Below are 23,188 nucleotides of genomic sequence, written 5' to 3' on the forward strand. Positions count from 1 at the left end.
GGAGTATTATGCCTCCATCAGAAAGGGTGAATACCCAACTCTTGTAGCAACATGGATGGGACTGGAAGAGATTATGCTGAGTGAAATAAGTCAAGCAGAGAGAGTCAAGTATCATATGGTTTCACTTATTTGTGGAGCATAACAAAGAACATGGAGGACATGGGGAGATGGAGAGAAGAAGGGAGTTGAGGGAAATTGGAAGGGGAGGTGAACCATGAGAGACTATGGACTCTGAAAAACAACCTGAGGGTCTTGAAGGGGCAGAGGGTGGGAGGTTGGGGGAGCCAGGTTGTGGGTATTATGGAAGGCACGCATTGCATGGAGAACTGGGTGTGGTGCAAAAAAAATTCAAAAAAAAATTCTGTTATGTTGAAAAGAAATAAAAAATAAATAAATAAAATAAAAAAAAATACAGCTCAGCCAAAAGTAAAAAAATAAAAATAAAAATGATTTTAATTAAAAGAAGAAACAGATGAATGACTAAACTATACATGGGCAAGAATTTGAACACACATTTATCTAAAGAAGTTATGAAGTAAGCAACAAGCATATAAAAATGTGCTCAACCCCACTAGCCATTAGAGAAATGCAAAACAAAACCATAATAAGATACCCTTCACACCATTAATGTGGCCATCACCCAAAAGGTAGACAGGTGTAGACCAAATGCACCAAGGATGGGCAGAAACCAGAACCTTCTTACTTTCTGGTGGGAATGTAAAATGGTATCACTATTGTAAAGTTTGGCACTTCCTTATTAAATTAAACACACTATATCTTAGCAAATGGCTAGTTACAATACAAAGCATTGTACAAACATAGCAAAGTTACTTCACAATTCCACCTCTGAGTACATACCCAAAAAAATTGAAAAGAGGTATTCTTTTTTTTTTATTGTGTTATGTTACTCACCATAGAGTACATCATTAGTTTTTGATGTAGTGTTCTATGATACACTGTTTGTATATAACACCCAGTGCTCTGTGCTCTCCTTACTACCCATCACCGGGCTTACCATCCTCCATCCCCCTCCCTTCTAAAACCCTCAGTTTGTTTCCCAGACTCCATAGTCTCTCACAGTTTGCCTTCCATTCCGATTTCTCCCCCTTCATTTTCCCCATCTCCTAATGGTCCTCCATGCTATTCCTCATGTTCCACAAATAAGTGAAACCATATAATTGACTTTCTCTGTTTGACTTATTTCACTTAGCATTAAGAGGTATTCCAACAAACACTTGTTCATGAATGTGGATAGTAGCACTATTCATGATAGCCAAGAGTTGGAAACAGTCCAAACATCCATCAAATGATGGAAGGATAAACAAAAGGCAATATGTCCATACAATGGAATATTAACTGGCCATAAAAAGAAAGTTCTGGTGGATGGTGCCACATGGATAAACCTTGAAAACATTACACTAGTGAAGGAAGGCAGCCACAAAGATCACATGTTACATGATTCTAACTGGATGAAGAGTCCAGAAGAGGCAAATCTATTAAGAGAGAAGAGGATTAGTGGTTGCTTAGGGCTAAGGAAAGTGGGAAGTGATGGTAAAAAAGTACCGTATTTCTGTGTCGACAACAATATTCCAACCACTGACCGCAGTAAAACTTGCACATTTTCTTTGAATGCACTAAGCAGAGTTTTCAGCTTCCTTGAGTTATAACAGACATACAGTACTGTATACAATAAGGCACACTGTATATACTTGACACACATATATAAAAAATGATTACCACAATAAGATTAGTTAACATCCATCATCTCATATAGTTATAAAACCAAATTTTTTATTATGATGAGAACTTCTACAGTCTACTCTTAGAAACTTACAGAACATCATACAGCAATGTCAACTATAGCCACCATGTTGTGTTTACAGTCCAGTACTCATCCATCTTATAACTGAAAGTTTGTACCTTTGGTTACCTTCATTCAAGTACCGCCCCACAACCCCTGTCTCTGACAACCACAAATCTAATCTCCTTTTCATAGGACTTGGTTTCTTGTACTGGTTTTTTTATTCCACATGTAATTGAGGTCATATAGTATTTGCCTTTCCCTGTCTGACTCATTTCACTTGTCATCATGCCCTCGGGATCCAACCATATTGTCCAAATACAGAATGTCTTTCCATTTTTATGGCTGAATAAGATTCCATGGTATATACATACCACATTTTCATTATCCATTCCTTGGACAATGAACACTCAGACTGTAAAAATTGAATCTTACATTTTAAAAGGAGGACATATATGTTAGATAACGTTATATCTCAGTAAAATTGGTGTAGAAAGGTAGGAAGGGGAAAAGTGAGGGAAGAAAGAAGGGAAAAGAGGGAAGGAAGGAAAAAAGAAAACTAGTATTGTACATACATAATGAGAAGAAAAATGGATCAAGGAAATCAAATTTTAAGAGCTTCTTAATATTTTCCACGAAGGGATCCTGTGGGTTATTAAGGGAATCAATGTTCACTCCAAACGATGTGCTGGTAATCACATCCATGCTGTAGGCCCCAAAGATGCTGTGAGAGAAAGAAAAACATATGTAATTATTATCACCACCTCTTTACTGTTCTTATCCAACACATGCAGCAAAAGGGCTTGTAGATTCTGATGTCCAGACAAGACAAATGTCACACATTCATAACCAGCTGCTGCATCATGTGAAGAGTCTAGGTGCCATCACACTCACTCACGAGGTGCTTGTGAGGTGCCAGTGATGCAGCTGGCCTTGTGCTAGGGGTGATGGGGACATTGTGACATGTTAGACACACCTCTGAGCTCAAGGAGCTCAGTCACGGAGGGATAGAGACCCAAAGTTGGACAAATTACAGTAGCATGTTTTGAGTATGGGCAGCAGAAGGTGGATAAGCGCTGTGTCTAAGCAGGACAAATGGTGGGATAATTAACTCTTGCTCGTGGAGTCAAGATCCGTGAAACTGATCTGGATCTTCTCTCACCACAGTATCTGTGCTCAGAGCTGATTCCTCTTCAGCACATCACAGAACACCAACACCCTGTTCTGCGCTGCCAGGAACACCATCCCTTCTTCTCTACACCTCTTCTAAGGCTCCTGAAAGACCCACTTTGCCTCATCTTCATTGATCTGAGATTGCCCTGAGGACTCACTCACTTCTGGAAAAAATAAGAACTAAGAATGTTCATCCTTTAAATATATATGTTAAATCACACCAAAATTGATTTAGGAGATTCCATAGCTAAGTGATTATATGCCCCCTATTTTTCCTAGGACAGATCCAACGTACATCTGTTCATCCTGCATAATTAAAATATATCCCAGAGGGGCGCCTGGGTGGCTCAGTGGATTAAGCCGCTGCCTTCGGCTCAGGTCATGATCTCAGGGTCCTGGGATCGAGCCCCGCATCGGGCTCTCTGCTCCGCAGGGAGCCTGCTTCCTCCTCTCTCTCTGCCTGCCTCTCTGCCTACTTGTGATCTCTGTCTGTCAAATAAATAAATAAAATCTTAAAAAAATATATATCCCAGATTAGCCAAAAGATAGATGATGATAGATAGATAGATAGATGATAGATAGTCACACTCCCATCCCATGAACAGGGACTTCTGCCTTTTGAGATTGAAAGAAGGACAGCTGGGGCTCAAGTTGTTCCATGTTCCACATGTTAATGTTCCTGCCCCACCTAGTGCCCACCAAAATGTACCAAGTGCCTTCCCCTCCCATCATACCATACCCTCTACACTCAAAGATTTGGTACAATCATGTTTCTTTTTTTCAGACATGTAGTGTTGTCTTCCGGAATATCCAAGGTCACAGTTAAGCAGATAAATTAATCCTGCCTCATATACACTAAAGGAGACCCTTTCTCTCCTGACTGCCCTGCCTTTTTAGGTGAGCTACCTCTTCTTGGCTGGCCCACTGGAGTTGTGATACCACACGAATACTTCAGCTGCTTCATTGGAATGACTCAACAGTGGCAGTTTGCTCTGTGGCAGCAGCTGGAAAATGTCATGACAGAGTTGGAATCCCAGCAGCTATACTCCTACTTACTCTTTCAAGTTGATAGGCTTGCCTTTCTCGGCCTCCTTCCTTAGGTTCCTCACCAACACATCTCCATACTGGCCAATGATGGAGAACATCTACACACAAAACACAACACCACCTGAAGTTAAATCCAAGAATCAAATCCTAGAATGATGTGGCTTTCACAAGCATGGAGCAGTGGTTTGTAATAAATCTTATCGTGTCTCTTGTAGAACATGAAAAGGCCACTGTTACAAAGCCCAAATTCAGCAGACTTCCCCTGACAGATGGACTATGATTTTATTTCCTACCTGCTCCCAGATGTATTCCTTACTTTCTAATTGAACATCTTCTTTTCTTACCTCCTTGAGCTTTCCACTAGTGAAAGTAGGGGACAGCAATGTCCGTATCCTCTTCCATTCTTCATCCTCAGACAAAGAGATTGCACTTTTCATAAATCCCACTGGGCCAAAAGACTAGAGTCAAAGAAAAACACAATTTGCCCTACATAAGTTTTGGAGGTCTCAAAGGTTGTGGAAAATTTGTTGAACAGGTAGAAATTATTCAACAAATATTTTGTGAATATCAACTTGGTAGTAGGCTCTATGGTAGGTGATCAACAGATATTTATCCCAAAGGCCTGGCCTTTTGCAAGGCTGGGGACACATCCAGCCACCTGCTGTGCTTTCCAGCCTTTATATTCCCTCTTCATTTCAGTGAAAATATCGTATGAGAGAATTTGGAAGGGAAACGACTCCTCCAGTGGAGTACACAGGATTAACACCTAATATAGTCTCCTAAGCTGAGCAGAGTAGAATTGAATTGGTGGGAGGCAGCCAGATAGCTTGACAAACTGTATGTTGCCTCAGACCAGTTCTACCTTTTACATATATCCACAGCATGAGAAACTTGAAAACTGGATGTCTTGACATGGTTATTTAAAAAAAAAAAATTGTAGTTAACACTAAAAAGATTAGGAATCTCTTTGCTCTTGTGACAAAATGGTACAATAACATGGGAATCTCTTTCCCCTGTTTTTCCCCCAAAAGAACATAAGGAAAAGGGAGAGAAATAACTCTATTTCTCATCTAGGGATTAGCCTAGCAAGCCAACCAGTTTGAATATTTCTTCCATTTTCCCAAACTATATTTTGTTTTAACATGGATATCTCCATGGCTAAAGTTAACAACTCAGGGAACAACAGATGTTGGCAAGGATGATGAGAAAGGGAACCCTTTTCCATTGTTGGTGGAAATGCAAACTGATGTAGCCAGTTTGGAAACAGTATGGAGATTCTTCAGAAACTTAAAAATAGAGCAACCCTACAACCCAGCTATTGGACTACTAGGCATTTATCAGAAGGATACAAACATAGTGATTTGAAGGGGCACATGTACTCCAATGTTTATAGCAACAATGTCCACAATTGCCAAAATATAGGAAGAGCCCAGGTGTCCATGACAGATGAATAGACAACAAAGACCTGGTGTGTGTATATATAGACATATGTGTCTACATACATACATACATATATACATATATACATACATATACATGCACATACACACAATGGAATATTACATTAGCCATCAAAAGAATGAAATCTTGCCATTTGCAACAACATGGATAGAACTGGAGGGTATGATAAGAGAAATAATTCAGTGACAGAAAGACAAATACCATATTATCTCACTAATGTGGAATTTAAAAAACATAACAGGGGTGTATGTGTGGCTAGGTCATGATCCTAGGGTCGTGAGATTGAATCCCACATTGAGCTCCCTGCTCAGTGGGGAGGCTGCTTCTCCCACCCCCTCTGCTTCTCTTCCCTGCTTGTGCTCTCTCACTCTTTCTCTGTCAAAAAAAAAAGATGAACATATCAGAAGGGAAGGAAAAATAAAACAAGAGGGAAATAGAGATGGGAGGAAAACCATAAGACACTCTTAACTAAAGGGTACTATAGGGAACAAACTAAAAGTTGCTGGTGGGGAGGGGGGTGGGGGGTGGGGTGACAGGATGATGGGCACTAAGGAGAGCACTTGATATAATGAGCACAGGGTATTGTATGCAACTGATGAATCACTGAATTCTACCTCTGAAACTAATAATATAGTACATGTTACTTAAATTTTAAGAAATTTTAAAGATTTATTTATTTTTCAGAGAGAGAGAGACAGCACAAGTAGGGGGAGCAGCAGGCAGAGGGAAAAGCAGGCTCCCCACTGAGCAAGAAGCCTGAGGCAGAATTAGATCCCAGGATCCCATGATCATGACATGAGCCAAAGGCAGATGCTCAACCAACTGAGCCACCCAGACGTCCACCCCCCAAAATTTTTAATTACAATAAAATGAAAATAAAAAATGAAATGGATACCTTCAACATCGTTTCATGATAAAAACTCACAAACAAGGAAGAGACAGAAAGTTCCTCAACTTAATAACAAGCATCTAAAAACCTTATACCTAACATCACCCCAGTGAGGAAAGACTGCTGTTGTATCCCTAGGATGATGAAACAGGACACTTCAGCCTCAGTCACCCCACAAAGAACAACAATCAGACAGTTACCCACAAACAAAAATAGGCTCCAGGACTTAGGAGTCCATTTAAGAAGCTTCAACAACACAATGGAGCAAATCTCCTGAAAATAACTATACAAGGAAAGTAGGGAGAAGAGCTTCATTTTGCCTGCATCACCCTGTGACCCAGGCCACCACTGCTCAGCACCAAGAGGACCCCCTCTGACTGAAGATAGTTCCCCTTCCTGGGGAAGGTGGAGCGACCATTAGCCCCGGCACTTCAGGGCATGGCACAAATGACCTGTTTTGGTTTCAAACCTCCCAGAGATTGGCATGGCTGACACAGCTGGTCACAGCTAGGGACAAAGAAGGACAGGACTACCAGTGTTAGTCAAGTGGAAGGAGTGACATGCTTCTCTGTGTCCTGATCTGCAGAAGTCTCTGGCAGGCTTTGCTGTTGAGGCAAACAGCTGGCCCAACACTGTGTACCCTCTAAGATTTTGCTGCTGATAGTCCCAGAGGTTTTCACCCTTGCAGACTCTAGGTGCCAGAGTCCTGCTGTGTCCATCTGCACTCACATAAGTTGCCTCAGCCAGTGCCACCACCAGCACTGTGAGCCCCAAATCTACACCACCAGCCAGTCTTGGCTCCTGCGACTAGGCGTATGGACAACACCAGCCCAGACCCCAGCAGCTTTCAGGGGCCTGACTCCTGTCACTGGACTGCACTGCCACTTGAGATCACAGCTAAACCCTGAAGATGCACACCTACACACTGCCAGCCTGACCTCTAGTTACAAGCCCCACTGTTGGGCATACAGTACTGGGTATCCCCGAAGCCACATGAGTGCACACAGACAGCTCAGGAACTCAAAGCTACCTGTGTGTCCACAGTTGGTACAGCCCCCATCACTGGCCCTAGTTCTGTTTTGGGCATGAGCCTGCTTTCAGCCCTCCAGATAAGTGTGTGCAGAGCACCAACTCTGACCACCATTCTCCTTCCCCAGTCTCCTGGCACTGGATCTGGGGGTGCTGCTGAAGACCCCAACAGCTACCACAGCCACAAAGACCCTCCTCTGCTCTTGCTGCCAAGGATCATGCAGTTGCTCAAGGTGTGGCCCACAAATGCATGAACCAGCCATGCCCTCCTCGATTATCTTAAATTATCCAGTCAGAGTGGGAAACAAAAATGAAAAGAATTGGGGAAAAAGCCTACAGGACTTACAGGACACCATCAAGTGAAAGAACATTCATATTATGGGAGTCCCAGCAGGCGAGGAGAGAAGAGGGCAGAAACCTTACTGAGAGAAACAATGGCTGAAAACTTCTCAAACGTAGAGAAATGTATGGAAATCTTGGGCCATGAGGCTTAAAGTCCCCAATAAGATTGAATCTGAAAAGGACTTCTCCAAGAGATACTATAATAAAACTGTCAAAAATTAACCCCCCCCCCCCACAAAATCTTGAAAGCAGCAAGAGAAAAGGAGTTCATCACATCCAAGGGAACACCATGTGGCTACCAGTGGAATCTGCAGCGGAAATCATGAAAGGCAGAAGATAGTAGGTGATTTACTTGAAATGCTATTAAAAATACCAACTAAGAATACCTTACACTGAAAAACAAGGCTTTCAGAAATGAGAGAGAGAAAAAGACATTTCCAGACCAAAAAAAAAAAAAAAAAAAAAAGTGGACAGAATTCATTACCACTAAGCCTGCCTTACAAAAAATATTAAGGAGTTCTTCAAGCTGAAAAAACAAAAAGGGCAGTTAGTAGTATTATGAAATTATAAATCTCACTGGTAAATACAAATGTCTAAATTCAGAACACAATGATATTGTACTGGTGATGTAAAAATTACTTATATATCTAGTTAAAGCTTAAAACACAAATAATTTTAAAAACTACTAACTTCTTATAGATCTTGGATACCAGCCCTTTATCTGTAATGTCATTTGCAAATATCTTCTCCCATTCTGTGGGTTGCCTCTAACTAACATAACATAATTTAAAAATGAAAAAAAAACCAGGATGGCAAATAGGAGTGCCTATAAAACTGTTGAAATCTAAGTTCTGTGACTAGAACCAATGTCAAATTCAGCTTGGACACTGTATTATGGTTATGCAGGATATTACCATAGAGGAAATATCCTGAAGGTTCCATGACATGGGACCTCCTGTGACAACTTCCTGTGAATCTATTCTTATTTTGAAATACAAGGTTTTTTTTATTTGTTTATTTTCAGCGTAACAGTGTTCATTGGTTTTGCACCACATCCAGTGCTCCATGCAGTACGTGCCCTCCCTATTACCCACCACCTGCTTCCTCAACCTTCCACCCCCCCCCCACCCCTTCAAAACCCTCTGGTTGTTTTTCAGAGTCCATAGTCTCTCATGGTTCATCTCCCCTTCCAGTTTCCCTCAACTCCCTTCTCCTCTCTATCTCCCCATGTCCTCTGTGTTCTTTGTTATATTTAACTATGTAAATATAAAATAATTCCATGCCTACCCGCCGGTTTGTGAAGACAGAATAACATTCTTTCACTAGTACTGTTTTGATCATGTCCGTATCTGTGATAGCCAACACAGGCTGTCGCCCATCATAAAACCTGTGTGGGGAAAACAGACCTGATTACACTTAACATGACAGTTTCTACAGTGCAGTCATGCCTGGAAGTAGACTTTTATCCTGATCATACCTAATCCATTCTCTGAGATCGTGGTTAGAAAAAAACATTAGAACAGTTATTAAGTTTGGAGGTGTACATGGATATTTCCTGCCTCATTCTTCATAATTTTTTGTATGTTCATAGCAGCAATGTCCACAATAGCCAAACTGTAGAAAAAGCAGAGATGCCCTTCAACAGACGAGTGGATAAAGAACAAGTCGTTCATTTGCAATAACGTGGATGGAACTAGAGGGCATTATGTTTAGCAAAATAAGTCAATTGGAGAAAGACAACTATCATTTGATCTCCCTGATATGAGGAAGTGGAGATGCAACGTGGGGGGTTTAGGGGTGGGAAAAGAATAAATGGAACAAGGTGGGATTGGGAGGGAGATAAACCATAAGAGATTCTCAATCTCACAAAAAAAAAAAAAAGAGAGGGTTGCTGGGGGGCGGATAGGGAGAGGGTGGTGGGCTTATGGACATTGGGGAAGGTATGTTCTAGGGTGAGTGCTGTGAAGTGTGTAAACCCGGTGATTCACAGACCTGTACCCCTGGCGCTAATAATACGTTATATATTAATTTAAAAAAAAAACATGTGGTTCATATATACAATGGAATACTACTCAGCCATCAGAAAGGATGAATACCCAATTTTTGCATCAACATGGATGGGACTGGAGATTATGCTAAGTAAAAAAGTCAAGCAGAGAAAGTCAATTATCATATGGTTTCACTTATTTGTGGAACATAAGGAATAGCATGGAGGACATTAGAAGAAGGAAGGGAAAATGAAGGGGGGAAATTGGAGGGGGAGACGAACCATGAGAGACTATGGACTCCAGGAAACAAACTGAGGAATTGAGAAGGGAGGGGGTAGGGGAATGGTTGAGCCTGGTGATGGGTATTAAGGGTGGCATGGATTGCATGGAGCACTAGGTGTTATACTCAAACAATGATTCACAGAACACTACATCAGAAACTAATGATGTACTGTATGGTGAGTAATATAACATAAAAAAAAGAGTAATGTTTACCACTTAGTCAAGACTTAGGGAACATCACATTGTGTGTGTTTGTCATGTTAAAATAGCTACCAATAAAAATAAAATATTTTGTTTATTTGAAAAAAAATGTTTTAAACTTCACCAAAGAAGACATACTTAAGTCAAGCAGAGACAGTCAAGTATCATATGGTTTCACTTATTTGTGGAACATAACAAATAACATGGAGGACATGGGGAGATGGAGAGGAGAAGGAAGTTGAGGGAAATTGGAAGGGGAGATGAACCATGAGAGACTATGGACTCTGAAAAACAACCTGAGGGTTTTGAAGAGGCGGGGGTGGGAGTTTGGGGGAACCAGGTGGTGGGTAATAGTGAGGGCACATATTGCATGGAGCACTGGGTGTGGTGCAAAAACAATGAATACTGTTACGCTGAAAAGAAATAAAAATAAATAAATAAATAAAATCTTTTTTAAAAATGGAAAAAAATGGCTGACAGACACATGAAAAACTGTTCAACATCATTAGCCATAGGGACATTCAAATCAAAACCACATTGAGATAGCACCTCACACCAGTTAGAATAGCAAAAATTAACAAGGCAGAAAACAACAAATGCTGGAGAGGATGTGGAGAAAGGGGAAACCTCTTACACTGTTGGTGGGAATGCAACTGGTGCAGCCACTTTGGAAAACAGTGTGGAGGTTCCTCAAAAAATTAAAAATAGAGCTACCCTATGACCCAGCAATTATACCCCTGGGTATTTATCCCAAAGATACAGATGTAATGAAAAGAAGGGCCAAATGCAACCCAACGTTCATAACAACAATGTCCACAATAGCCAAATGAAAGGCATTAGAGAGAATATTAAATGAAAATTGTGCATACACTGGCCACATATATGTAAAATGTGTCTGCAAATGAAAAGACTTGGAATGTTCAAGAAGTGATGGTTAAATTTGAATTATTTCTTTGTCCTATTTACTAAAATATGCTTCCCAGTTACACTCAAAAGGAAATATTATTTTTAATATTGAGAAAGATCCTTGACAGCATTAAGTCAGAAAATTTTCAAACAAAAGAGGAAAAAGAAATACAGAAAAGTATAACTCATTTTGAATGTATTTCCTTTCATTACTTATATTTATTCTTATATGTGGGTCCCAGGTGTGAGTTCCTTGGGCTTCATGTGACATCCTTAAGTAGCAGGACATGCCCACTTTTTTTTCTTTTTTTATTTTCAGTGCATCAACTCCTGGACAATATATTTAAACAGACAAAATAAGCATTCTCTCTCTCTCTCTCTCTCTCTCTCTCTCTCTCTCTCTCTCTCTCTTTTTCAGAGTAACAGTATTTATTGTTTTTGCACAACACCCAGTGCTCCATGCAATACCCACCACTTGGTTCCCCAACCTCCCACCTCCCGCCCCTTCAAAACCCTCAGGTTCTTTTTCAGAGTCCATAGTCTCTCATGGTTCACCTCCCCTTCCAATTTCTCTCAACTTCCTTCTCCTCTCCATCTCCCAATATCCTCCATGTCATTGGAGAACAGTGTGGAGATTCCTCAAGAAATTAAAAATAGAGCTTCCCTATGACCCTGCAATTGCACTACTGGGTATTTACCCCAAAGATACAGATGTAGTGAAAAGGAGGGCCATCTGTACCCCAATGTTTATAGCAGCAATGGCCACGATTGCCAAACTGTGGAAAGAACCAAGATGCCCTTCAATGGATAAATGGGTAAGGAACATGTGGTCCATATACACGATGGAGTATTATGCCTCCATCAGAAAGGATGAATACCCAACTTTTGTACCAACATGGATGGGACTGGAAGAGATTATGCTGAGTGAAATAAGTCAAGCAGAGAGAGTCAATTATCATATGTTTTCACTTATTTGTGGAGCATAACAAAGGACATGCCCACTTTTGTACATGTCTCACACAAACCTGACTCTTTATATGTGATCCATCCTTTTTTAAAAAAAAAATATAACAAGCTTTGCGCAGTGGCAGTATCGTAGCCAATGACGTTTATCCGAGGCGCGATTATTGCTAATTGAAAAAAAATATAACATATAACATATAACATTTGATGTATTATTTGCTTCAGGTGAATCATCAGTCTTACACAATTCACAACGCTCACCATAGCACAAGCCCTCCCCAATGTCCATAACCCAGGCACCCTATCCCTCCCTCCCCACCCCACCCCAGCAACCCTCAGATTGTTTCCTAAGATTAAGAGTCTCTTATGCTTTGTCTCCTTCCCTGGTCCCATTTTGTTTCCTTTTTTCCCTCCCTTCCCCCCACGACCTCCACCCAACTTTGCCTCTCAAATTCCTCATATCAGAGAGATCATATGATAATTGTCTTTCTCTGGTTGACTTATTTCACTTAGCATAATGCCCTCTAGTTCCATCCACGTCATTGCAAATGGCAAAACTTGGGTGTTTTTTGATGGCTGCAGAGTATTCCATTGTATATAATACCACATCTTCTTCATATGTGATCCATCCTTATCCAGCCTGACTTGATTGTCAATTTGGCCTGTTAATGGGAATCTGTCACCAGAATGAGGTTTACTTTAAGCTTAATTATATCATAAATAAGTAAAATTTATTTTTTTCCACTGTTTACTAGAACAAACTACATTTGCATTTACTAGAACAAACTGAAAGATTTTCCACAAGTCCCCTAGTCTTTCCTTGACATCATAGAGGATTTTCAAATGGTTTCGTGATCACATCTAAAAATGGATGAGACCACTATATACCCATCTCCAAAAAGTATTCTAAAACTCAGAAGGTTGTAGCAGGGGTCGGGTATATTTAGTGTTATTGCAGTGAAAGCAGTTACTGAGGTGGCACTCAGGTCTGCTCTCCCAGCAGCCTGATCATATTTCTTGGATGATTCCCCTTGTCCCATCATGTTTCTTCAGAAACATGTGAGTTGACAAGGGGCAGTGCTTTTGGGTAACCTTTTTTTTTTAAAAGAGATATCTTTTACCTTAGCTTTTATTTTTAATCCAATTAGCCAACATATAGTACATCATTAGTTTTTGGTGTAATGTTCAATGATACGTTAGTTGCATATAATACCCAGTGCTCATCACATCATGTGCCCTCCTTAATGCCCATCATCCAGTTACCCCATCCCTCCAACCACCTCCCTTTCCACAGCCTTCAGTTTGTTTCCTGGAGTCAAGAGTCTCATGGTTTGGTTCCCTCTCTGATTTCTTCCCATCAGTTTTTCCTCCCTTCCCCCATGATCCTCTGTGCTAACGCTTTATATGTATGGTCTCACCCAGTCCCAATATTGCTTCCCCTACTAGTTAAATTCAGATTCTTGGGACAGACCCCATATCCTCCAGATTCAGCATTCTGGGGATGGAAACAAAGAATCTGCCTTTTTAACAAGATCTCCCAGGTGGTTCTTATCCACAGCCAACCATGAGAACCATGTACTAAGGGCAGAACTAAGGTCCACAATATAAGACTGGCTCCATCCAGAGCTGACCAGGACTGAATGTGGAATGGGGCAGGGGAGCTGAACCACTGGTGATTCTGAGATCTGGGTTCTTTCTATGCCACCATATTGCTTATGGGCTAAAGCAAGTCAGCAGAGTCCTATGGCTTCTGAGGACATGACCACAGAAGATAAGAAGGTATGGAGGGGTACAACACTGGCTGTGAGTGGCCAAGCTCCCCATATACTTCTCCAGGACTGATTCAACCTTAGACCCGCACACCTGGTGACACATGGGATCCCAGGAATCAGAGGTTCCAGAAGCTTTACTATAGCAGGCTTTTTCCCAAAGGGCTCTCAATAGAGACTGTTCACAACATGAGGGCTTCATCATAATAAACCTATCCAATGGAATTTTCCAGAGTACTCACCCCCACATTCTTCCATACTTTCTAAAACATGTCTCGTCAAAAACAGAAAAGCCCTGCAAGAAAAAACAAAACATATTACTAATCTAAATGTACTGGGTCCTACCTCTAACAGGGAAAAAAATGACTCAGACAACATGAAATGCACCTTACTACCTCTCACTGGCAGTGAGAGGGAAGCTCTTATTCACAGGTGTCTACTGGAAAGGAGAGAAAACAAGAGGATATTGAAATGGAGAAATTCAAGTCCCTCTTGAATCCCCTCCAAGTATTGCAGATACTGAACAACTCACCCTGTCTGTCAAGGCTACAGAACCTCTGTATTTCTGGCATGTTTGGCTTATGCACGTGTTGTCTCTAAATCTCAGAACCCTCTGAATTATTACCTCAGGGCCACGTGGGAAAACAAGAGCTGAGGGAAAGTTGGTGTGGCCTGCACACTCTGAATTCCCAGTCAGCATCCTGTTCATTGATCTCAAGAGCACAACTAAAATTCCTAGGAAATTAAGACACCAGTGACCTCTTTTCGTCTAGCAAATTTACATAACTCTAAACATGTTTGTTGAGTGAGAAAGTGAGAGATGAGCGAATGAATGATAAGGCAGCCTCACCTTTCACTCATCCAGTTCCACACAGAAAGAGGGGACAAGGCCACCACTCCACAAGGGGGAGAACAAATTAGAACCTTGATAGGAGTTTTCAGTTTTGTCACTTAAGAAAAAACAATAAAACTTCCTGTCCCTAAGTTTCAGTTGGGATTTTGATGTTCTAATCATGCAAAACAGGGTCCAAGAAATGTGGATCTTGGGGTGCTGGTACTAAGGAGTTGATCTGAGAAAAGTGGAAAGGAATTAGTGCTTTTTCAGGGAGAAAAAGTCCAGGAAGGTATTAGATGATATTGGGCACTGAGGGTCTCAGCGGGGAGAAGAGGAATCTGAGAAACAAGCCTCAGGTCTGGGGGAAAGGAACTCCACAACAGAGAGCAGCCTGCACATGAGACTTAGCCAGCTCACCCTCTGATATGAGCTTCTAACCTTCTGATCAGGGGCAGGGCCTCACATGAGGCGTAGGAGCTACATGAGCCACAATGGCTCCACCAACATCAGTCTGTGTTTCTGCTAGTACATCCCATTAAGTACATTAATTTCTTAAAAATTTTGTCAAAGCATCTCTTTTCTAGTGATTTTTTATGCACGGTTCTACCTTTGTGTGAAAAACAACACATGCATACACACACCTCAATCAAATGTTAAAATATGAAGTCAATAGACAAGCACCATCTCCCCTTGGCAAAACTCCCTCTCGGCTCAACTCACTGAAAAGGTACCCACAATGAAGGTAGAGAAGTAAAGCAGAGAGCTCTGGGTCAACCTCTCAAATCCCCAGAGATGTCACCATTAGCAATGGGTGAGTTAAAGTTTGGAAAAAACTGCGGAGGGTTGGCAATTCCTGAGACAGTTCAAGTGTGTGCACAACCCCAAAGGTGAATTTGGGCTGCCCAATAAAACGAAGTTCCAGAGCTATCCAGCAAAACAAAAGGTGGCCCAGAGCTTGTACGATGAACAGAAAAGTCTGACTCTAGCATACACAGCTTAATGGACCACTAGCGTGGACCCCCTTGATACTTTTCTCCTCATACCAAGTATGGTGATGCCTTCCCGGGAATCTGCACCTACCAGAAATAAAAGCTTCTTCTCGATGCTCACAAGCTAGAACAGTAAGTCCTGGGTTGAAGCAGCCAGAGAGCTGGGCTGCCCACTGAGGCAAACTCTGAGGCTACTAATAGCAGAGAATAGATCCCTGGGGTAGACCTGGCCATTTGCTGGGTGGGGCCTGTGACACCACCTCTGGGAAGTCTGAAACATAACACTTCTCCTGAGGAGGAAAGTATTCACTGTGGAACTAAGCTAGGATTAGCAAATATAAGATGAAAAAGAGGGAGCTCAAGCAACACTCACCTTACGGTAGGCCAAAGCAGTTCCCACAAAAGGCAGAGGTTTGGGGCCAGGAATTCCCAGCTTCTTAAAAAGTCCATGTGTGGAGGTCCCATATCTATGAAATGAAAGAGAAATCCAGGTCACAGGAATGGTGGAATAAGCTCTGAGGCTGGCCAGTAACTAACACAGAACTGGGCAGGCAAGGGAGGAAGGTAACATATAGGCAAGAAATAAGAGCCATTTCAATGGCAATAATTACATTGACTCATCATCTCCTCATCATCATCCACCTCCACTGTGAGCCCCACAAAACATAATGATGAATGGATAAGAGCAGCTGAAATCTTCACGGTCCCAATCCTAAAGTGAAGACTTGATAAGTGTTTCCACACTTGAGTGCTCTTTCAAGACTCATGCTGATTTCCTCCAGAAAATTCACTCATGCCTCCTTAGTAAACGACTCATCCATAACTTTCTCTAGGGAGAAGAAAAATTTCTTTCTGTTCCAATGATATTATTATTATTATTATTATTATTATTATTGTTATTCCACTCAATAATAGAGGGTTTGTGAGAATATACCATGAAAATGTGTTGCAGTCTGCTCAGAGACTTTTGTGTTTTCCCTTCCTTGTAGGACCTATCACTGTGTGAGATCTAGTCCTTCTTAAATCTATCTTCATTGAGACACCTTGAACAACAACAGTTTTCTCATTTCTGTACAATGAAAACTGTGTCCAAGCCTCCAATGGGCTCATTGAAAAGTGAGATGCTTTCATCTCCACCCAAGTCTCTGTTGTCAGGCACTCTGGTTCTCTTGAGCTGCAGAGAATGCATATGTGCCCTAAATAATACCATATAAAAAATGATAAAAAAAAATATATGTTTCCAAACCATTCTTCCCCTCATGACATCTGGTCCTTCAACCAGTGTATCAACATGTACACTCTTTGTTTTCTGAGATGATCACTCACAAAGCAGTTCATTTACTGACTCTGTGCATCAGCTGTCTCAGAAACCCATTACAGATGGTGCTCCCTATGGAAGGCTTATCTACAATCATCTTTCATGGGTCATGCATGGAATCCCACAATTAGGATTCTGGATCCTTGCAAGACTTCCACTTAGGTATTGCTGAGAGACGGCAGAGTGGAGGAAGAAGACAGGTTGAGGGAAGAAGCTGCCAGAAACCATTTTAATCATAACTTACTAGGCCTCCGAGGCTAAACCCATAGAAGCAAATTAGGAAAGTGTAACAAAAGAATTTTATGAAGAAATGGCTCAACAAGCCCTGTAGGTGTTTTCAGCTGACTGATAAGGGGCCTTCCAAAGTCCAGATACCTCTAATTGACAGCAGAATCATGTTATGCAACATAAAATGAGTAATGATAACATATTCCAAGATTAGAATTAAGACCTTGTCTCCTGGGTGACTCAGTGGGTTAAAGCCTATGCCTTCGGCTCAGGTCATAATCCCAGGGTCCTGGAATCGAGCCCCACATCGGGGTCTCTGTCAGCGGGGAGCCTGCTTCCTCCTCCCTCTCTCTCTGTGTCTCTGCCTACTCGTGATCTCTGTCAAATAAATAAAATTTTTTTTTAAAAGACCTTGTCTCCTCTTCTCTGGAGGCTAACCTTTAAGGCACTACATGTTCCAGATACTCTGCACAAATCCAGAAAATCTTATATTATATAATCAAATAATCCCCCAAAATTGCATGAAAGGAGTTGGGTTTGAGGGACAAGCAGAAGCACCTCAGCCAGGAACAGTTGGGTGTTCAGATCCTTCCTCCAGAACAGTTGGACACAGGAAAACCAAAGGCCAAAAGCTGGGGTGGCCTCATCCCACCTCCATTCCTTCCTTGCCTCATCACCACAACTTATCAATTCCTGTTTCTGAACACTCAACATGCTCCATGAACTCCCAAGTGAGGCCAAGCAAGTGAATGATGTGACCCAAGGAAAGATCTGGTCTAGTGTCTAAACTCACATGGCTCCATATGAAGGAGCAGAGTGTGGGCTGGGTAATTTTTTCTGATGGTTTCCAATTTCCCTCTTCTTGGTAGAGTCATGTTGCGTTTGGTACAAATGAGGGAGTTAAAATAAAGTCACTCATTTTTCTTGCCTTTACATTATACTGGCATGCAGAAGGTACTGTCCACAGGCAATAACACCTGGTCACACCAGTGTCTTCTAAATCTACAGGGTTGTTTGCCTGTGGTAACAGTATCCAGTGACGGCCCCACTGCCAGACAGACTTTACACGGTGTGACTTATATAGTGGCCCTGTCCCTTGGCTCCTAGCAGATGAGATGTTAACCCTGAAGTCCCATGACAACGTTCTGTAGGACCAGGATCCAGGAGTATCTTTCAGAGGTCTGTTCTGAAGGAGGAATATTCTCCTACTCCATCCCAGAGTCCTACCTGGATGCTTCTCACATGGATCACAGTCTCACTCCTCACCTGTGCAGAGAGGTTAAAATAATATGCTGGGTCCATGTTATTTAAAAAATATACAATCTAGGCTATAGAAGTATGTATGGGCACACCAAACTCATAATGCCAACATTACTCTAGAAGGCTGAGGTTAGATATGTACCTTTATAGTCCCAAAAGCTGAACAAACAACTCTGTTGTATTGTTCAGAAAGAACATGTTGGAAATAGTCTTATCTCAGTAGAAAACCTATTATTAAATAGAATGAAATTAAACTATATCAATTATTCTTACTGTATGTCTGTTTTCTAACCCATTGACCTCTGTCCTAATCTTAATTATTTCCCTCCTGTGCCTGGGTCAGGCTGAATTTGTTGTTGATTCACCAGTTCTTTAAGGTGTAAAGATAGTTTTTGTATTTGGGATTTTTCCGATTTTTTGGAGTGAGGTTTGGCTGGCTATGTATTTCCCCCTTAGGACCGCCTTAGCTGTATCCCATAGGTTTTGAACTGGAGTGTTTTCATTCTCATTGGTTTCCATGAATTGTTTAAGTTCCTCTTTGATTTCCTGGTTGACCCAAACATTCTTGAGCAGGAGGTCTTTGGCTTCCCAGTGTTTTAATTTCTTCCAAACTTTTTCTTGTGATGGAGTTCCAGATTCAAAGTACTGTGGTCTGTGAATATGCAGGGGAAAATCTCAATCTTTTGGTATCAGTTGAGCCCTGATTCATGACCCAGTATGTGGTCTATTCTGGAGAAAGTTCCATGTGCGCTCGAGAAGAATGAGTATTCTGTTCTTGTAGGGTGGAATGTTCTGTGTATATCTATGAGGTCCATCTGGTCCAGTGTGTCATTCAAAACTCCAGTTTCTTTGTTGATTTTCTGCTTAGGTGATCTGTCTCTTGCTGAGAGTGGAGTGTTGAGATCTCCTACTATTAACGTGTTATTTTCAATATGTCTCTTTACATTGGTTAACAGTTGGCTTATGTAGTCGGCTGCTCCCATGTAGAGGGCATAGATATTTACAGTTGTTAGATCTCCTGGTTGGACAGACCCTTTAAGAATGATATAATGTTTCTTCTTGCCATTTGCGACGATGTGGATGGAACTAGAGCGTATCATGCTTAGTGAAATAAGTCAATCGGAGAAAGACAACTATCATATGATCTCCCTGATATGAGGACATGGAGAAGCAACATGGGGGGGTAGGAGATAGGAGAAGAATAAATGAAACAAGATGGGATTGGGAGGGAGACAAACCATAAATGACTCTTAATCTCACAAAACAAACTGGGGGTTGCTGCGGGGAGGTGGGATTGGGGGAGGGGGAGCGGGCTATGGACATTGGGGAGGGGAAGCGAACCATAAGAGACTATGGACTCTGAAAAACAACCTGAGGGTTTTGAAGGGTCAGGGGTGGGAGGTTGGGGCAACCTGAGGGTTTTGAAGGGTCAGGGGTGGGAGGTTGGGGGAACAGGTGGTGGGTAATGGAGAGGGCACGTTTTGCATGGAGCACTGGGTGTTGTGCAAAAAGAATGAATACTGTTACGCTGAAAAAATAAATAAAATGAGAAAAAAAAAAAAAAAAAAAAAGAATGATATAATGTCCTTCTGTATCTCTAACCACAGTCTTTAGCTTAAAATCTAATTTGTGTGATATGAGAATTGCTACTCCAGCTTTCTTCTGAGGTCCGTTGGAATGAAAAATGGTTCTTCATCCCTTCACCTTCAGTCTGGAAGTATCTTCAGGTTCTTTAGAGACTTTTGTAGAGTCTTTTATCATGGAGACTTTTTGAGAGTCTCTTGTAGACAACATATGGATGGGTCCTGTCTTATTATCAAATCTGCAACCCTGTGCCATTTTATGGGAGCATTTAGGCTGTTCACATTGAGTGATTATTGAAAGATATGATTTTATTGTCATCATGTTTCCTGTGAAGTCCTTATTTCTATAGATTGTCTCCATAAATTTCTATTTTATATCACACTTTTATAGAACCCCCCTGAATATTTCTTGCAGGGCGGGCTAGGTAGTCACATATTCTTTCAGTTTTTGCTGTTCTTGGAAACTTTTTAACTTTCCATCATTCTAAATGACAGCCTTGCCAGATAAAGCATTCTTGGCTCCATGTTCTTCTCATTTAGTATGCTGAATGTGTCTTGCCAGCCCTTTCTGGGTTTCCAGGTCTCTGTGAACAAGCCTGACATTATTCCGATGTTCCTCCCTCTGTATGTAAGGAATCTCTTCCCCCTAACAGCCTTTAAGATGGTTTCCTTGGTTTTAAGATTTATAAGTTTTACTATTACATGCCTGGGGAATCAGTCTATTCTCCTTGATCTTGGGAGGGTCCTCTCTGCCTCTAGGACATGAATTACTGTTTCATTCCACAGATAAGGGAAATTCTCATCTATGATTTGCTCAAATATATCTTCTAGTCTTCTTTCTCTCTCCACCCACCCACTCCCCACCCCACCCCGCCAAATGTTATCACACAGAATATGTGTTGCCACAATACCTGAAATTCCTAACCTTCTCTCAGGAAATGAAAATGAGGTTTCCATATTCTGTGTTCATATCCTCATGATTTCCTACACTTAAAGAAAGTGAAATTGAGGGGCGCCTGGGTGGCTCAGTGGGTTAAAGCCTCTGCCTTTGGCTCAGGTCATGATCCCAGAGTCCTGGGATCGAGCCCCGCATCGGGCTCTCTGCTCAGCAGGGAGCCTGCTTCCTCCTCTCTCTCTCTGCCTACTTGTAATTTCTGTCTTTCAAATAAATGAATAAAATCTTTAAAAAAAAAAAAAGAAAGTGAAATTGAGACAGAGGTCAAATATGACATCAACGGTCTGTCCCTACCCCTACTGTGAAACTAAGTCATTTCCCAACCTGTTCTATGATGCCGGAAATCCCACCACCAAAAGGAAGTCCTCTGCTACATGGTTTGATTATTCCTACTGTACTATAACATAAAGGCAAAAACAATTTAAAATCCAAATTGACTTTCAGGGCTCTGTCATTGTGTCTGCTGGCAGATTTCATACCATGGGTAAAGAAATCTCCATACTGATGCAAACTATCCCAGAAACTAGAAATTTTAAGAAATATGTCATGTCTCCTCACCTCTAAATATGCTCATTTAGGTGTATATTATGTATATATTATATACTACGTATATTATGGGGGGAGGAGGCTATAGCCAGGAGAAGGGCAGAAAAGAGGGAAGAGCCCAGTCGGGAGAGGAAGGTGAGACATTTCCAGCCCCCCTCGAAGTCTGGGTGAAAAGGTGCTTTGTGTATATCATGCTTGGTAGTGGAGGGAGGGGAGCAGGAACCACCTAAATGACACAGGCCCAATCCTTCTACATACTCCCTCTACGGGACAGAGAGGAGAAGGTGAAGGTAATGAGAGAAAGACTCCAGCCACTCCCTCAGTCTCCAGAATCCCTACAGCTTGGGAAGGGGGTGAGGACCCCAGAGCACCAGACCTGGTGATTTTACTCCGCCTCTGCGCACTTACGGTTGATTAGTCTAGGTCCCAGCTGGTAGTCAAACAGAAGCTCATCCCTAGGAACAAATAATGTCACTCTACCTTCTGGCTACAGCAATTGGAGTTGGGGTGAGGGGGACACTCCTTCTTCAATCTGGAGGCCAATAATAACCCCTTACCTGTTCCTAGCATGTTTGAGGTGTCCACTTAAGCAACTTCCCCTTTGTTAACTCTTGATCCTCAAAGCAGACAAGGAAAATGGGGTAGATGCTAATTAGCAACCCAAGTCCAGAGTTCCAGAGGCAATGAGCCTGGACAGTTACTCACAGATAGAGGAGGACCAGGCTGGTAGCCAGGAGAAGCCAGGTTTCCATGGAAAAGCTTGGGATCAGGTCCATGGCCACTTTTCCTCTGCGAATTCTCTCTACTTCTGTTCAGCAGTGTGTGCTAGTCCTTGCTGGCCTGTCGGTGCAGAGCTTCCCTTCTCACCAGTGATGACTCAGTGGGGCTGGAATGTATATATTGAAAAGGGGGTGGGGCTGGAGCAACAGCCAGTGGCAGGGCCACCCGAGCTCCACCCATAGGTGCTCCCCAGCCCTGAGTGATGACAAAGCAACCTGAACACACCCAGATTGACTTTCGCTGAGTTCATACTCTGTGGGAAATCAATAAACAACTCACTGTTACTAGTAATCTCAAAGGTTACAGAAACTCATTAAAGTCACTGTCCTGTTCAGTCGTTAAGCATCTGCCTTCAGCTCAGGTCATGATCCTGGAGTCCTGGGATCGAGCCCTGTATCTGGCTCCTTGCTCCTCAGGAAGCCTGCTTCTACCTCTCCTACTCCCCCTGCTTGTATTCCCTCTCTCGCTGTGTCTGTGTCAAAGAAATAAAGCAAATCTTCGAAAAAAATTTAAAAAACAATAAAGTCACTGTCCTTAAATCTCTAACCTGTCCTTGTCAGCATGGCTCCCTGCACCTCTAAATACTTGAAACTCTGCAAACAAGAATGGATAGATCTACATATCTTTACTGATGTAGTTCTCTGTGCCTAGAAATGCCCCTACACTCCCACAAAGATACTCCTCACCTTTAAACCCAGCTCCAGCAGAATCCCCTTTGTTAGAGTAGTTCCTCCTCAACATCCTTGAACAGATATAACCACTTCATCCTCTGGGAAATTTATGTCCCCCCAGTCCAAGTTCTATTATTACCTTTTCTACCTTCCAGGCCCTGGACATCTATTA

At 41.9% G+C, this 23,188-nt stretch overlaps 1 protein-coding gene and 1 pseudogene across 1 annotated transcript in view; one reads left to right on the forward strand and one right to left on the reverse strand.

The window, feature by feature from the left end:
- Positions 1-22,438, reverse strand: part of LOC123933456 (cytochrome P450 3A12-like) — a 48,393-nt gene extending 25,955 nt beyond the window's left edge. Inside the window, exons 1-7 of the mRNA XM_045992642.1 lie at positions 22,271-22,438; positions 16,049-16,142; positions 14,094-14,146; positions 9,030-9,129; positions 4,366-4,479; positions 4,031-4,119; positions 2,377-2,525 (exon numbers count right to left, since the gene is read on the reverse strand). Coding sequence (XP_045848598.1) covers positions 2,377-2,525; positions 4,031-4,119; positions 4,366-4,479; positions 9,030-9,129; positions 14,094-14,146; positions 16,049-16,142; positions 22,271-22,341 — 670 coding nt within the window. The 5' untranslated portion in view covers positions 22,342-22,438. The remainder of the gene's footprint in view (positions 1-2,376; positions 2,526-4,030; positions 4,120-4,365; positions 4,480-9,029; positions 9,130-14,093; positions 14,147-16,048; positions 16,143-22,270) is intronic.
- Positions 12,193-12,313, forward strand: LOC123934291 (annotated as a pseudogene).
- Positions 22,439-23,188: the final 750 nt, after the last annotated feature.

This window comes from Meles meles, chromosome 21 (assembly GCF_922984935.1).
Source record: "Meles meles chromosome 21, mMelMel3.1 paternal haplotype, whole genome shotgun sequence".
Lineage (NCBI taxonomy): Eukaryota > Metazoa > Chordata > Mammalia > Carnivora > Mustelidae > Meles > Meles meles.